The 15,384-nt window shown below is 46.0% G+C and overlaps 1 protein-coding gene across 8 annotated transcripts in view; it reads left to right on the forward strand.

The window, feature by feature from the left end:
- The window catches only part of LOC137375825 (histone-lysine N-methyltransferase NSD2-like), a 311,894-nt gene that overhangs the window by 148,721 nt on the left and 147,789 nt on the right, over positions 1-15,384 (forward strand). For all 8 annotated transcript variants that reach the window (XR_010976069.1, XR_010976070.1, XM_068043335.1 and 5 more), the window contains one exon: positions 11,023-12,181. Coding sequence is in view for 6 of the 8 variants with exons in the window: in XM_068043335.1 (XP_067899436.1) it covers positions 11,023-12,181 (1,159 nt within the window). In the remaining 2 variants the exon portion in view is untranslated. The remainder of the gene's footprint in view (positions 1-11,022; positions 12,182-15,384) is intronic.

Here is a 15,384-nt window from a genome sequence, read left to right on the forward strand (position 1 = left end):
GGATAAAGAGGCACTGGAAAAAAATTAGAATGACACCAAAATTGAGAGGATATAATGACCCGAAAGATCAAACAGGATACAGTTCTTTTCTCTAGAAAAAAGACTGAAGGGGTGACCTGATAGAAACCTTTAAGATTATGAAAGGATTTGATAGGAGAGACAAAAATAAAGGGCGGAATCTTGCCGCCTTAGTTGCACGAATAGTGGGGTTATTTCCAGGTCAGGAACTCAAGACGTGCAAGTAGTGGGCCTTCGGTTGAACGTTCCGGAAGGCATCCAATTAGGAACCCGCTACCGGGATCACCGTCTAATTAAGCATCGTGGGCCAGATGTCTAGGTGGGATTGCAATTGAATGCACAGGATGTAAATGGCCACTGCAGCCTTCTCAGGGGCTGTACAGGGATTTGTGCCTTGGTGATTTGGAGGAGCTATTCTGGAGAAAATGGAAGGGAGACGGGGAAGGTTTGCAGCCCTTTGAGTTTTGGAAGTCTGCAGGAATTGCCAGCAGCATCCTTACCAAGACCACTAACATTAATATCAGCCTCAATGAACTGCGCCTGTCATCGCTTATGGCTGACCTCGGATTTGCCACTTTCCCCCTTTATAGTACTGAGTGCATGTCAGCTGCAGGCTTCAATGACTTCCCAAATAAAAACAGAAAGTGCTGGAAAAACTCAGCAGGTCTGGCAGCATCTGTGGCGAGAGAAGCAGAGTTACAGGGGGCGGCACAGTGGCGCAGTGGTTAGCACTGCAGCCTCACAGCTGCAGGGACCCGGGTTCGATTCTGGGTACTGCCTGTGTGGAGTTTGCAAGTTCTCCCTGTGTCTGCGTGGGTTTTCTCCGGGTGCTCCGGTTTCCTCCCACAAGCCAAAAGACTTGCAGGTTGATAGGTAAATTGGCCATTATAAATTGTCACTAGTATAGGTAGGTGGTAGGGAAATATAGGGACAGGTGGGGATGTTTGGTAGGAATATGGGATTAGTGTAGGATTAGTATAAATGGGTGGTTGATGGTCGGCACAGACTCGGTGGGCCGAAGGGCCTGTTTCAGTGCTGTATCTCTAATCTAATCTAATCTAATTTCAGGTCAGTGATCTTTCATCAGAACTCAACTCTCTCCACAGATGCTGCCAGACCCTCTGAGTTTTTCCAGCATTTTCTGTTTTTATTTCAGATTTCCAGCATCCTCAGTATTTTGCTTTTATTTCAGTGACTTACCGCTGTGCACTCGCCTCCTCTAAGCTGCCATGTTCCAGATGCTGCATGTGACCCATCCATTGTTTGCAAATGGCTGTTGCAGGTGCAAAGATTCTCTCAGTTGCTTCATTCAATACTGTAATTGCCTTACCGCCACTGCCGTGCAAGTTGACGACAAGAGTACCATTCCACCCCTGGAACATGCGAAAGGAGACAGGAAGACATCGGAATACTGGCCTGATGGCTTTTTCACGATTTTTTCCGACCCTCTTCCCCCCACCCCCCCCCCCTCCCCCCCCCCACCCACCACCGTCTCCACACCTGCCTCCAGTGGCATGTTTCCACATGCAGGGGAGACCAAAATTAGGGGCCATAAATATAAGATAGCCACTAAAATATCCAGCAGGAAATTCAGGAGAAACTTCATTAATCAGAGAGTAGTTGGAATGTAGAACTCGCTACCACTTGAAGTAGTTCAGCTGTCTCTTATAGATGGATTTAAGGGGAAGCTGGATAAACACATGAGGGGGAAAGGAATAGAAGGATGTGTTAATGGGGTTAGATGAAGTAGAGTGGAGGAGGCTTGTGTGGAGCATAAACACTGGCCTGGACCTTTTAGGCAGAATAGCCTGTTCCTGTGCTGTAAATACTATATAATACTGTGTACTATGTAGGAGCACATATCGGGAATTAGTTGCAGAGATCAGCACACAATGCGTGATTTTCTGCACACTAGAATTTATCAAAATTCAATCCCAATAGCCATACAAATTACTGCCGGGAGTGCTAATTTGTTGAATCTATCCCCACAAGTCTTGTATTCTACACTACTTCACTAATTTACGATCTTAATACATATATAATCGGTATAACGAGAAACTGAAGATCCTGATCAACTTGCCACCCAACTCAAACCGCATTGAAGGTTATTCTAAGGACAACATCTGTTTTTCTCCTTGATCATCCCTTTTGTAACTTCTTTTCTCCATGGAAGACTACTGATCTCTACATAATCATGTTAATCTGATTTTGTAGGTGAGCAAGGTAGTAACGGTTCCATTATCTTTTTACTGATACTGTACGGCAGTCTGTGCTTGTAGATGTACTGGCTATGAGGAAAACAAAATTGTGTTGGTGATCGTACAGTTTTTAAGTAGACAGATTCAGATTGCCGATTGTAAAATTTAAAAAAATTGAAGCTACATAGCTGGGGAAAAAAAATAAGACCTGCAAAATAAATTAAAATATAATGGAATTGATATATTGTCAATGGTGGGAGCTGTATTCTTTATAGCCATGTGGGAAAAAACTCAACGAGTCTGAACTGTGTTGAAAGAATCCCATTTATTGCAATATAAGGTGGATCATTGTAAATAAAGCACCAGAGAGCCTGAGCATTTTGACAGTGTCAGGCCTGTTATTAGATTAGATTAGAGATACAGCACTGAAACAGGCCATTCGGCCCACTGAGTCTGTGCCGACCATCAACCACCCATTTATACTAATCCTACACTAATCCCATATTCCTACCAAACATCCCCACCTGCCCCTGTATTTCCCTACCACCTACCTATACTAGTGACAATTTATAATGGCCAATTTACCTACCAACCTGCAAGTCTTTTGGCTTGTGGGAGGAAACCGGAGCACCCGGAGAAAACCCACGCAGACACAGGGAGTACTTGCAAACTCCACACAGGCAGTACCCAGAATCGAACCCAGGTCCCTGGAGCTGTGAGGCTGCGGTGCTAACCACTGCGCCACTGTGCCGCCCTGTGTTATAGTCAGACTAATTTTCCGTACATGCACATGCATGACTGATGTATGAAACCTACTTTTGGAAAGTCATATACAATGAAAAAATGTGGACTCAGCTTATTCAGAACTGAAGTGGTCATAGGTGAAGAACTCCTGGTCTAAGCTTTCAATCTAAGCAACTTCATCTCATATGTGCATGTCTAGTTTGCAGTGGCAATTCAAGTTAGTACCTCAGTATACTGTGTGCTGAAGTTTAATTGACTTTGAAGGTTAATTGGAAATTTACTGTACCTGTATCTGCTGCTCATATTCTGTTACCAAGCTCCATTCACCTATCACCCCTGTGCTCTCTGACCTGCATTGGCTCCTGGTCTAGCAACGCCTCAGTGTTAAAATTCTTATCCTTGTTTTCAAATCACTTCATGGCCTTGCCCCTCCCTGTCTCTGTAACCTCCTCCAGCCCTATAGCCTTTTGAGATCTCTGTGCTCCTCTAATTCTGGTCTTTTTTGCTTCCCTGATTTTTATTACTGGCAGTAGTGCCTTCAAATGCGTAGACCCTAATCTCTGGAATTTCCTACCTAAACTCTAAACTTTTCTACCTCTCCTTCTCCTTTTAAGACAATTCTTAAAACTCTCCTCTTTGGCCAAGCTTTGAGTGACCTGTTGTAATATCTCTTTGTGGTTAGGTGTCATATTATGTCTGGTAATGCTCATGTGAAGTTGCCTTGGAATGTTTTACTATGTTAAAGGTACTATCTAAATGCAAGTGGTTGTTAGAATCAACCTGTGCATTTGTACCACCTGGAATGTTGCCTTTCTCCTAATCTTTTTCATTTTAGCTGAGCTGATGGACATGGGACTGACCATTTATGTATAAATTTAGTCGATTCTTAAAAGCACATTTAAAGTAATGTGCTCTGAGGAGGTTTCTAAAAGCAGGAAGGGTGGTGGCAAAGCAGAGGCAACTGGACAGGGAGATACAAAGGGCATGAGTATGGTGACCAAACAAAGTGGCTGTCAGTGATGTAGCAGACGGACTGAGAAACAAGGAAAAGCTTAGTATTAAAAAGAACAATCTTGCCTTTATATTGCACCTTTTATATTCTCGGGATGTCTGCTGTACAGGCAACTGTGACTGCCAATGTGTGCCTACAACAGCAATGAGATAAATGACAATTAATCTGTTTTGGCAGTGTGGTTGAGGATTATATTTTGCCATGACACTGGGAGAACTCCCTATCATCAATTAAGGAACTGAAGGGAAATTCCACAACAAGATCTTGCAGGGGCTGGCTTCTATGATTACTTTGGGGACGTTTTAAAGAGACATTGATTGTTTTCCTTTTTTGGATAATGGTCCATTTATTTCTGTACAAAGATAGGTTCTATCTAACTAGTGACTTTCAGTTGTGAGTTATCTGATCTCCTCACTCAAGGGAGTTAAAAATCATATTTTATCACCATACATAGTACACCCTCTATTAGTTATTTAGAATAGACTTATTTCTATCATCTGACTGCTTGTTGTATGTCTCAGGATATAAATAAAATATTTTCCAACCATTGATGGTAAATGCACAATTTTTTGTCAGGTATAATTTTAGTCAGGAATAGCAACAATTGCATTCCTTTGCCCTTCTCACATGTAAAAAGACTTCTGAAAGCATTTAACAAGGGGAGTGCAAAGCACTGGACATTGAGCAGGAGGGGTAGGGAAAATGAAGAAGGTTGAGGAGGTGTCTAAAGGCACAATCAAAGAGAAGGGTTCTGAGGAGATTCTTCAAAACTAACTACGACTGGGAAGGCATGATTAATTGGGCAAGGAGCATAGCAGCTGAAAATTGTGGAATAGGGGAGTGAGGAACAAGAGGTCCAGTGTTAAAAGGAACAAACTTGCACCCTCGGGATATGACAATCCAATTCACGGCCAATTAAATACTTTTGAAGTGTAGTCATGGTTATTTTGTCAACAAATGTTATTCAAAAAAGGGTGAAAGAACAGTCCTAGCAACTACAGGCCATTTAGTTCGACATCAGTTGTAGGTAAGGTCTTAGAAACAATAATCGGGAAAAGGTCAACAGGCATTTCGAGAGGTTTGAGCTCATTAAGGATAGCCAGCATGGATTTGTAAATGGCAGATCATGCTTGAGTAATGGAATTTTTTGACAAAGTAACAATGAAAGTTGATGAAGGGAATGCAGTGGATGTTGTCTATATGGATTTTAAGAAAACATTTGATAAAGTACCACATAAAAGGCTGGTTACCAAAATTGAAGCTCATGGAATAGGAGGATGAGTTCCAATTGGGTAAAAAATTGGCTTAAGGACAGAAAACAGTGAGTCGTAGCAAATGGTCATTTTTTTAGATGGGAGAATGGTAGACACTGGTGTTCCCCAAGGTTCAGTGCTAACTACTGCTTTTTTTGCTGCATATAAATGATTTGGATCTTTGAATACAGAGTAGAATTTCAAAATTTGCCAATGATACCAAACTTGGAGGTGTAGTAAACTGAGGATGATACGAATCGCCTACAACAGGACATAGATAGGCTAGCAGAATGCGCAGACAAGTGGCAGATAGAACTCAATACAGACAAGTGTGAGGTGATGCATTTTGGCAGAAGGGATAAGGTGAGGCAATATAGATTTAATGGCGCAGTTCTAAAGAGTGTACCAACAGAGGGACCTGGGGGTGTATGTGCATCAATCTTTGAAGGTGGCAGGACATATTGAGAGAGTTGTTGGGCTTCATAAATAGAGGCATTCAGTACAAACGAAGAGAAGTTATGCTGAACCTTTATAAAGCTCTGTTTAGGCCCCAACTAAAGTATTGTGTTCAGTTCTGTCACCACACTTTAGGAAGGATGTGCGGGGTCCTTGGGAGGGTGCAGAGGAGAGTTACCAGAATGGTTGCAGGGATGGAGGATTTTAGTTACAAGGTTAGGTTGGAAAAGCTGAGGTTGTTCTTCTTAGAGCAAAGAAGATTGAGGGGAGATTTGATAGAGGTGTACAAGATTATGACATTATCTGATGGAACAAGGACACGGGGGCACAGATTGAAGGGTTCGTGCAAGAGATGCGGAAACAGAGACGATCAATGATTTTAGAAGGAAATTGGAGGGACTCTTGAAGGAAATAAACGTGCAGGGCTACGGGGATCGAGCAGGGAGTGGGACTGACGGGATTGCTCCATGGGGAGCCGGCATGGACAGGATAGGCCAAATGGCCTCCTTCTGTGCCGTAACTGACTATAACTCTAAGACTAACTACAAAAGACAATGAGTTGAATGATCAATTGATCTGTTTGTTGGTGGTGGATAAGAGATGAACGTTACCTGGGAGAATTTCGCTCTGCTTTTTGAAAAAGCACCATAGGATGTTTTACATCCATCAGAAGATGGGGCTTGTTTTTTTAACATCTGATCCAAAAGGTGACACTTCCAACGATGAAACATTTGGTCAGTTATAGGCTGGAGTACTGGAATGGAGCTTGAGTCAGTGAAACCATTAGCGGAGCACAGGAGCAAGACCTATTGGAAATGCACAGTAAGTTTGTCAGAACCTGAAAGAGAAAAGGCAGACTAAAGTTTGTGGTGGGAATTTTAATCAGACCTGCAGGATAAATGTTGCGTGATCTAACTTCCAGGAATACGGCAAACCTGGCCATAAGACTTAAGGAAATCTCTTAGCTCGGGCAAGATTAGGTCTTGGAGAGATTTTTTAAAAGTAGAGGATGAGAATTTCAATATGACAAGGGGAGCCAGTCGAGTTCAGAGAGCACAGTAGTGATGGGAGTGCAGAAGTTTGTGTGGGTGAAGATGTGAATTGCAGCATTTTGAATAAATTAAAACTGTGGCGGATTAGGCAAAGAGGCTGGCATTAACTCGAGCCTCAAGATGAAGTTGTTACAGAATAGGACAATGAAAGGAGATAGGAACAGAGTTGAGTGGCTTTGCATTGAAGTCGATGTAGAGGAGGAACTGAGCTCAAAGTCGATCCACACTACCTGGCTCTGCCCAAGGCAGTCAAGAATGTTGATGGAGTTATCCAGGATCACATGGGACCTGACAGGAGCTAAAAGGATGATTTTGATTTGGCAAACATGCAGTTGAAGGACATGTTGTCAGATAAGGCAGTTAGAGTGAAGGAGGGAGATAGAGTTGGGTTTTATTAGTTTGCACATGGAAACTAATCCTGTGCTTTCTTTAGGGGACAGCATGTGTGTGGTGTGGGGAAGGGAATCAGGGATTGACTTCAAGGTTACTAAGTTGAGCTCAGAGGAGGTGAAGCAGTTGAAAGCAATTTAGTCCCTGCCCTGCAACAATTCTAAACAGGATCAAGGGAGATCAATACCATCAAGGTATGAAGAGAATGTTTGAAGAGAATGGAATGATCAATGGCCTTGAAGGCAGTAGAGAAGTTGAGAATTAAAAAATATGAAAAGCCATAGTTAGTCACGTGGAATGTTATTTCTCTTCTATCTCCCTCACTGCCTATAAAGCTCATCTTGTCCCTGAGACCCACCACCTGCTGCCTCAGCCCTATTCCCACCAAACTGCTGACCACCCAACTTCCCTTCCTGGCCCCCATGTTAACAGTGTTTTCTTCTTGGGTACTGTCCCCCTCCCCTTCAAATTTGCCATTGCCCCTCTCCTCAAAAAATCAACCCTTGACTCCTCTGTTGCAAACTACTGCTCTATCTCCAACCTCCCTTTCCTGTCCACAGTCCTTGAACATGCTGTTGCAAACCCAAATCCATGCCCATCTTTCCCAGAACTCTTATATGAATCCCTCCAATCAGGTTTCCATCTTTGCCACAAGTGCTGAAACTGCTCTTATCAAATTCATAAATTGCATCCTATGTGATTGTGATCATGGTAAATTGTCTTTCCTTGTCCTTGATATGTCTGGAACCGTTGACATGGTTGACCACACTGTCCTCCTCCAACACTTTTCCACTGTCGCCCAGCTAGGTGGAGCTGCACTTTCCTGACTCCGTACCTATTTATCCAGTTGTAGCCAGAGAATCACATGCCATGGCTTCTCTTCCCACATCAACACCATTACCTTTGGAGTCCCCCCAAGAAATCTATCTTAGGCCTTTCCTATTTCTCATTTGTATTTTGCCCTTCGCCAAAATTATCCAAAAAGACAGTACAGGTGCCACACGTACACTGAGGGCACCCTGCTCTACATCTCCACCAACTCTCTTGACCCCGCCACTGTTTCTAAATTGTCAGGCTGCTTGATCAACATCCAATGCTGAATGACCAGAAATATTCTCCAGCTAAATATTGGGAAGACCAAAGCCATTGGGCTGAAATTTGTAGTCCTGCCGCCGAGATCGGCGGCAGACGAAAACAATGGCTGTCCGCCTGTGCAGGCTGCATGTCGCGGAGTATTCAGTGCGGCGGCTCATTTAAATAGCCGGGGCATTACCCACCCCCCCTCCCTGATGGCATGGAGGGGGCAGGCGGGCTGTCTGTCCACGGAAATGGCATCAATTGCCTGTGCGCAGGCAATGACGCCATTTTTAAAGGGCTTTGAGCCCGACCGATCAATTTACATTTTTAAAGAAGCAGGTTAAAAAAAATGTAAATACATTTAATTTGCCCCTCTCCCAACTCCCCAATAACCGTAGAACATTCCTTGCCCTCTTCCCCCCCCCCCCCCCCCCAACAAAAACATTTACCTTGTCCACCTGACCTTCCCCCTCCCAAGTACATAAACATAGTATGACCCTTCGCACCATTCCCTACACCAATGATAATAGTTTGACCCTGCTCCCCACGCCCACCGGCACTGAGAAACTTACCTACTTCCCCCCTCCCCACCATTGTTACGCCTTGGATCCCCAGACGGGGATCCAAAGACACGGGAGTGCCGGCCATCGGCACGATTATCGGACCGAGACAGACAGTGGGAACGTGAAGTTAATTAATTCAGTGATTTAATTTTATTTACATATGTTAACGGCGGTCCCGTCACCGAGCAGCTGGGGGCTGCCATGAGGCCCCGCCACCGCTGGCAATATCAGGCTGGTCCCTCGTGGCGGCCCTCTCCCGGAGGCATTTTCTGGCCTCCCCGACCACAACCCTTGATGTCGGGGAATCTGCAAATTTCAGCCCATTGTCTTTGGTTCCTGCTACAAACTCTGTTACCTATTGACTCCATCCTTCTCCCTAGCCACTATCTGAGGCTTAACCATACCGTTTGCAATCTCAATGTCATATTTGATCCCATTATGAGCTTCCAGTCACATATCCGCGCCGTCACTAAAATCACTTACTTCCAACTCCGTAATATCGCTCGACACAGCCCCTACCTCTGCTCATTTGCTACTGAAACTCTCATCCATGCCTTTGTTGCATCTGGACTTGATTATTCCAGTACTCTTCTGACTAACCTCTCATCTTCCCTTCATGGACCTGAGCTCATCCAAAACTTTGTTGCATCTATCCTAACTTGCACCAAGTCACGCTCTCCCATTACCCTTATGCTCGCTGGCCTACTTTAGCTCCCAGTTGAGCAATGTGTCAATTTTAAAATTCTCATCCTTGCTGTCAAATCCCTCCACCTCCAGCTCTACAATGCTCCGAGATGTCTGCACTCCTCAAATTCTGGCCTCTTATGCATCCTCAATTCTGATCGCTCCACCATTGATGGCCATGCCTTCAGCTGCCTAGATCCTAAACTCTGAAATTTTCTTTCTAAATCCCTAAGGCTCTCATCTCTTTTTCCTCTTTAAGATACTCCTTAAAACCTAACTCGTTGACCATGTTATTTGTCATCTTCCCTAATGGGCTGGATTTTGCCAAGCCCACAATATCAACCTCCGTGGCAGGAAGACCAGAAGATGGTTGCGGCAGAGGCCCGCCACGGAGCTTGAAGCAAGGAGGGCCTAGCCCGATCCTGCCGGCGGCGGCGAGGCTCCCTGGTGGCCCCCTCCCACTGCTGGGCGACGGACCTCAATTTCAATATTTAAATTAATGAGATGAATAAAATTAAATGAACTTTCCTTGAATCTTCCCGGCATGATCCTCTGTGCGGCGCCTGGCACTCCAGCGCCTTCGATTTCCTTTCTTGACAAAAGCTGGGATGACACTGATGGGGAGGAGGTAGGAGTTAAGATTTCCAGTGTGGGGTGAGGGGGCATGGGGTCAAATAAATGAATGAATGCAGGAGATCATGGGAGGGGTGAACTTTAAACTTTGTGCACGCTTGGGGGGGGCAGTCAAATTGCAGTGTTTTGAGGGGGGGGAAGGCAAATAGTTAATGTTATTGGTATTGGGAAGGTGGGAAAGGGGAGTTAGAATTTTATTTGATAAATTTTGGGGGGGTGTGGGGGGTATCTTTAAAAATTTACATATGCCGGCAGGCCTAGCTCCCCACTAAAAAATGGCGCCTGCGCTTGCACACAGGCAGCTGTTGCCATTGCTGGCGTCAGACAGCCCACCCCCTCCACGTGATTGGGAGAGGGGCTCGGGCAGCCCTGGCCATTTCAATGAGCTGCCGCGTGGGTCGCCATTTTTTGAGCTCGCCTTTGAGAGTGACGGTGGGCTCTTAAAATCCAGCCTAATGTATGGCTCGATGTCAAATTCTGTTTGATCGTGCATTCTGAAATGCTTGGAACATTTTACTACATTAAAGGTGCTATATAAATACAAGTTATTCCTTTGGCCAGTGCATATTCAGTGCTTTGTGTGGTGTAAAAGCCATGTTGAACAGTCTCAAATAAAGAATGGTAGGAGAGGATTAACACATGTTTCAGGAATGTGGACAGAAAGAGAAGGCTGGAGGTGGGTTGATAATTGGAGAAAAGTGAGGGTTATCGTTGGGTTTCTTAATGAGGAGCTCTAAGTATGAAAAGGAAATAATTGCTGGTTGAATACAAAATAGTTGCAGAGCTGACCAGCAAAATGTTGATAAGGTTAGAGCATAAAAAGTACAGTCATGTTTGCTGGTCACAATATAAACTGTACTTTCTGTTTACATGTTGTATGCAATTTTATATCTCTCCAGCCCTTCCAACACAATAACCGTTTCTTTCCGTTTTGTTTCATAGGGCACAACAGAGTGTTTAGAAAAAGCAGCCCATCAAACAGAATCACAACGGACTCGAAGCTGCAATACTGAATCAAAGAGACAGCGGCGGCACAAAAAGAATTTGAATCACCCACAGACAGCTCCTACAAGAGAAATGGCCCCATCTATGCCCGCAACAGACACTGTCACATCAAGATCGATAATATGTCAAGCCATGCCCATGCCTGTAGCAGTCCAAGGTCTGTCCTCACCTGTAGCACAGCTGGCTCTCTCTACCTCTGCAGTAAAACCAGCTACGTCCACATCTACAGTGAAGCAATGTTTGTTCGCTTCTCCAGTGGAGAAAACCCAGTCCACATTTGCAGCGGAGAGATCCCAGTTTCTGCCGACAATGGAGAGATCCCAGTTTCTGCCGACAATGGAGAGATCCCAGTTTCTGCCGACAGTGGAGAGATCCCAGTTTCTGCCGACAGTGGAGAGATCCCAGTTTCTGCCAACAGTGGAGAGATCCCAGTGCATGCCCACAGTGGAGACACCCCAGTGCATGCCCACAGTGGAGACACCCCAGTGCATGCCCACGGTGGAGAAACTCCAGTTGGTGCCCGGGGTGGAGAAACCCCAGTTGGCGTCCATGGTGGAGCAACCCCAGTTACCACCTCCAAAAGAAAATTCCCATTTGGTGCCTGCAATGCAAAAGTCCCAGGCCATGTGTGCAACAGAAAATTCTCAGTCCACGACTGCAATGGAGAAATTCCAATCCATGCCAGTAGGGGAACAATCCCAGGCCATGGCAGCAGGGAAACAATCCCAATACATTCATGTGGCAGAGCATGATCAGTCCACGCCTGCAGCAGAACAGTCCCTCTCCATGACTGCAGAAGATAAGTCCCAGTTCTTAACTGCAAAGGAACGGTTCCAATTTTCGCCTGCAACAGAGGCCCTGTCTACTCCAGCAATAGAATGTAACCAACCCATACCAGCAGTAGAAGTCCCTCTGCCCATAGCTATAGAAAGCTCAACACAACAAGCAGGAGCACAGCCATGTAAAACAGGCAGTATTGTTATGAAGAGATGGAAACGTAGAAACCATCTGAATACTCAACAGGCTTATCCTACTCCACAACCGACACTTGGGGCTAAAGCAGAAGCAGTACTTACACAACTGTCCACTTCACCTGGTAGGAACATTTTTCACAGTATGTGCAAGTTCTAAAGTGAAATTAATTCAGACCTTTCCAAAATGCATAATTCTGGGAGGCATAAGCATTGTCTCTAGATATATCTCTAGATTTATTTGTAAATCTATAAATTTACTCTCTGTCCTAACTGGTATTGTTATTGTGCATTTCCCAAATTTCAGAGCACAGATAAAACTAGATTGTGCTCCTCTGCCAGGTTTTGTCTGCATAATTAAAACAAAATAATAAAAATAAAAACAAGAAATGCTGGAAATACTCAGCAGGTCTGGCAGCATCTGTGGAGAGAGGAGCAGAGTTAACATTTCAGGTCAGTGACCCTTCATCAGAACTGGCATTTGAAGGGTCACTGACCTGAAACGTTAACTCTGCTTCTCTCTCCACAGATGCTGCCAGACCTGCTAATTATTTCCAGCATTTCTTGTTTTTATTTCAGATTTCCAGCATCTGCAGTATTTTGCTTTTATTTTAATAAAAACAAAAAGTTGCCCTCCCAAGTTCCAAGCTAGTTACACTTTTTGGGCTGGATTATACCGGCCCCTCGATGCAGCGAGTCGCGGCGCAGGGGGCAGTAAAATGCTATGGGAAGAGGCCCGCCTTGACCTGCAACGTCGAGAAGGGCCCACCACATATTACAGGCGGCGGTGGGACCTCAGTGCCGCCCCCGTCGCCGCATGGCGGCGGCGGCACCACAATTAGCATATGATAAGGAGTACTTACCTATGCTGATTATGCAGCCCGCCGCCTCTCCACTGACATTTCCGGATTTTTCGCTGAACAGGCGGCCGTCATGTGCCGTCCCATTCACGATCTGAAAAGCCATCGGGTCTTCAGAGGCAGAAGTTGTCTCCTGCGAAGGTAAGTTGTGCTATTCAGGGGTCTCACTCTGCATTACAGAAGGGGGAAGGGAGGGGGGATATTCAGGGGTCTAACTGCATTCTGAAAGGGAAAAGTATGGGGGATACACGGGTCTAACTGCACTCTGGAAGGGAGGAGGGAGTGGCATATTCAGGGGTATAACTCTGCATTCTTAAAGGGATGAGGGAAGGGGAGATACATAGGGGTCGCACTCTGCATTCTGAAAGGGAGGGGGTCTGGGATGACTGGAGGGAAAGCTGTGCTGGCATGAAGAGAGGTGCCATGTACCATCCCTCCGTTAACAGTGTACGCTCTGTGTTTGTGAGGGGGCAGTGTCACACTAGGCACCCTGTTTGTGGGGAGGGTGCCAAAACGGGCAGGAGCATTAAGGTTTTATGGATGGTGGGGACAATCGATTCAGCTGGTAGGATCTTGATGTGGTCATGCTGTGCCACTCTGAGTGTTGGCCAAGATGGGCAATGCCATGGCACACCACATAGTTGATCCAGGAAAGCAGCTGATGATGTACCTGTCAACACCAATCCATGCCCTGTTAGGAACCTACGAATACATGGAAATAGGTATGGCTTATTCTACATTATGTGATCCTCTACACGTGAGGATTGTATGCGCCGGAGGCAATACCAACAGGCAAGTGCGATCCATGTAGAGGCCCCCGGTCATGAGCACCCCCCAAGGGGAGCCCACCATTACATTTGCCGTGCATCTCCAGGCCCCACATGACATGCCATTGGATGTCAGAGCACCAGTGTCAGAGGAGATTGCACATATAGAGAGGGTGGTGACACATCTCTGTGCCCTGCTCAAGATGACCTGCAGCCCATGGGCTCCGGTAGACATCCCATGTCTTTGTTCCTCATAGTGGCAGCAGTTCTCAAGCCTGATAGCTCTGCAGCCTTTTAGGGGCCCACCAGAGACCTTTGTGGGGTCACACAGTCAGCAGTGCACCGCTGCATCAGGGAGGTCACCAATGCCCTGCACCGCAGGGCCAGTGGGTATGTCCGCTTCAGGCCGGACTCTCTCAGCCAGGCCTAGAGAGCCAGTGGTTCTGGCACCATTGCTGGAGAACTATAGGTTGTAATGTTCACAGACTGCACTCATGTGGCCATCAGGCCTTCTGCCAGGCTACCACCTGCAGACGTCACCATTAAAGGAGCCCTCTCAATCTAGATGAAGCTGGTATGTGAACACCGCAGATGCTTGAAATGAATGTGTGATCGCTTCTCAAGCAGCTGCCATGACACCTGGGTCTTGCACCAGTCCTGGCTGCCACTGCTGTTCACTGAACTGGATCAGATGGAGGGGTGGCTTGGAGATAAGGCTATCCTTTGCAGACATGGCTCCCGACACCAGTGAGAGACTCCACCACTGCTGCAGAGGAGAGATACAACGCCAGCCACTGAGCTACATGAGCCACCATTGAGCAGGAGATCGGCCTGCTGAAAGAGTGCCTCCAATGCCTGTATGGATAGGGTGATGCCCTGTACTACGGGCCGAAAAGGCCAGCTCCTTTCTTTGCTGCTGTGCACAACTACGCACCCAATAGGGGCCAGGCCTGGCCTGATGAGAGACGTCAACAGGATTCCTCCTCGGACTATGAGGACGCTGAGGACCTACAACATGAAAGACGCGTGGGAGGGCAGATGGCACCCAGGCTCTACACGCAGAGCTAGTAGTGAGCTAGGGATGTATGGAAGTGGCTAACCAGATAAAGCCTCTCCGCACCACAGGAACTGACATGAGCTCTGCAAGCCACACATCACCCTCGCTCACCTGCTGTGCACCAGTCCACATCTGCAGCATCCCTGTGTAAACCATTAGAGGCAGCAGCAGACTGAGCCAATGTCTATGTCACTGAGTCTGTGGAAACGCTCATGAATAATGGTGGCATGGCAGTGATGTTCTTGCATACATTGGCTCTCCTGAAGGGCCAACGGTGCAAAGGGATGTGACATTGGCACTACATGCTGGCACACATCATTCACACAGAGAAAAGGACACACATGTTGGTGAGGAACATTTAGTGAAAGATGTATTTACATTGCTGTGACACCTGTGTATTCCCATTTGTGTCAGTATGTTCTCTGTAAACCTCTGTAATACCTTTTATGGTCTATTTAAGTCTCATGTCCTGGAATGTGCAACATTAAGATTATTCGCCCAGGTGTGGCACGCCTACAAGAAGGAATGTTACGCTTGAGTGGGAGAAGAGGATCGCAACTTCACAGGAAACTGGGACACAGCAGGGTAAGTATGTGGCAGCAAAGTGGAAAGTGCTGGGGTCACTCAGCAGGTCAGGCAGCATT

The sequence above is a fragment of the Heterodontus francisci genome, chromosome 12 (genome assembly GCF_036365525.1).
Source record: "Heterodontus francisci isolate sHetFra1 chromosome 12, sHetFra1.hap1, whole genome shotgun sequence".
NCBI lineage: Eukaryota > Metazoa > Chordata > Chondrichthyes > Heterodontiformes > Heterodontidae > Heterodontus > Heterodontus francisci.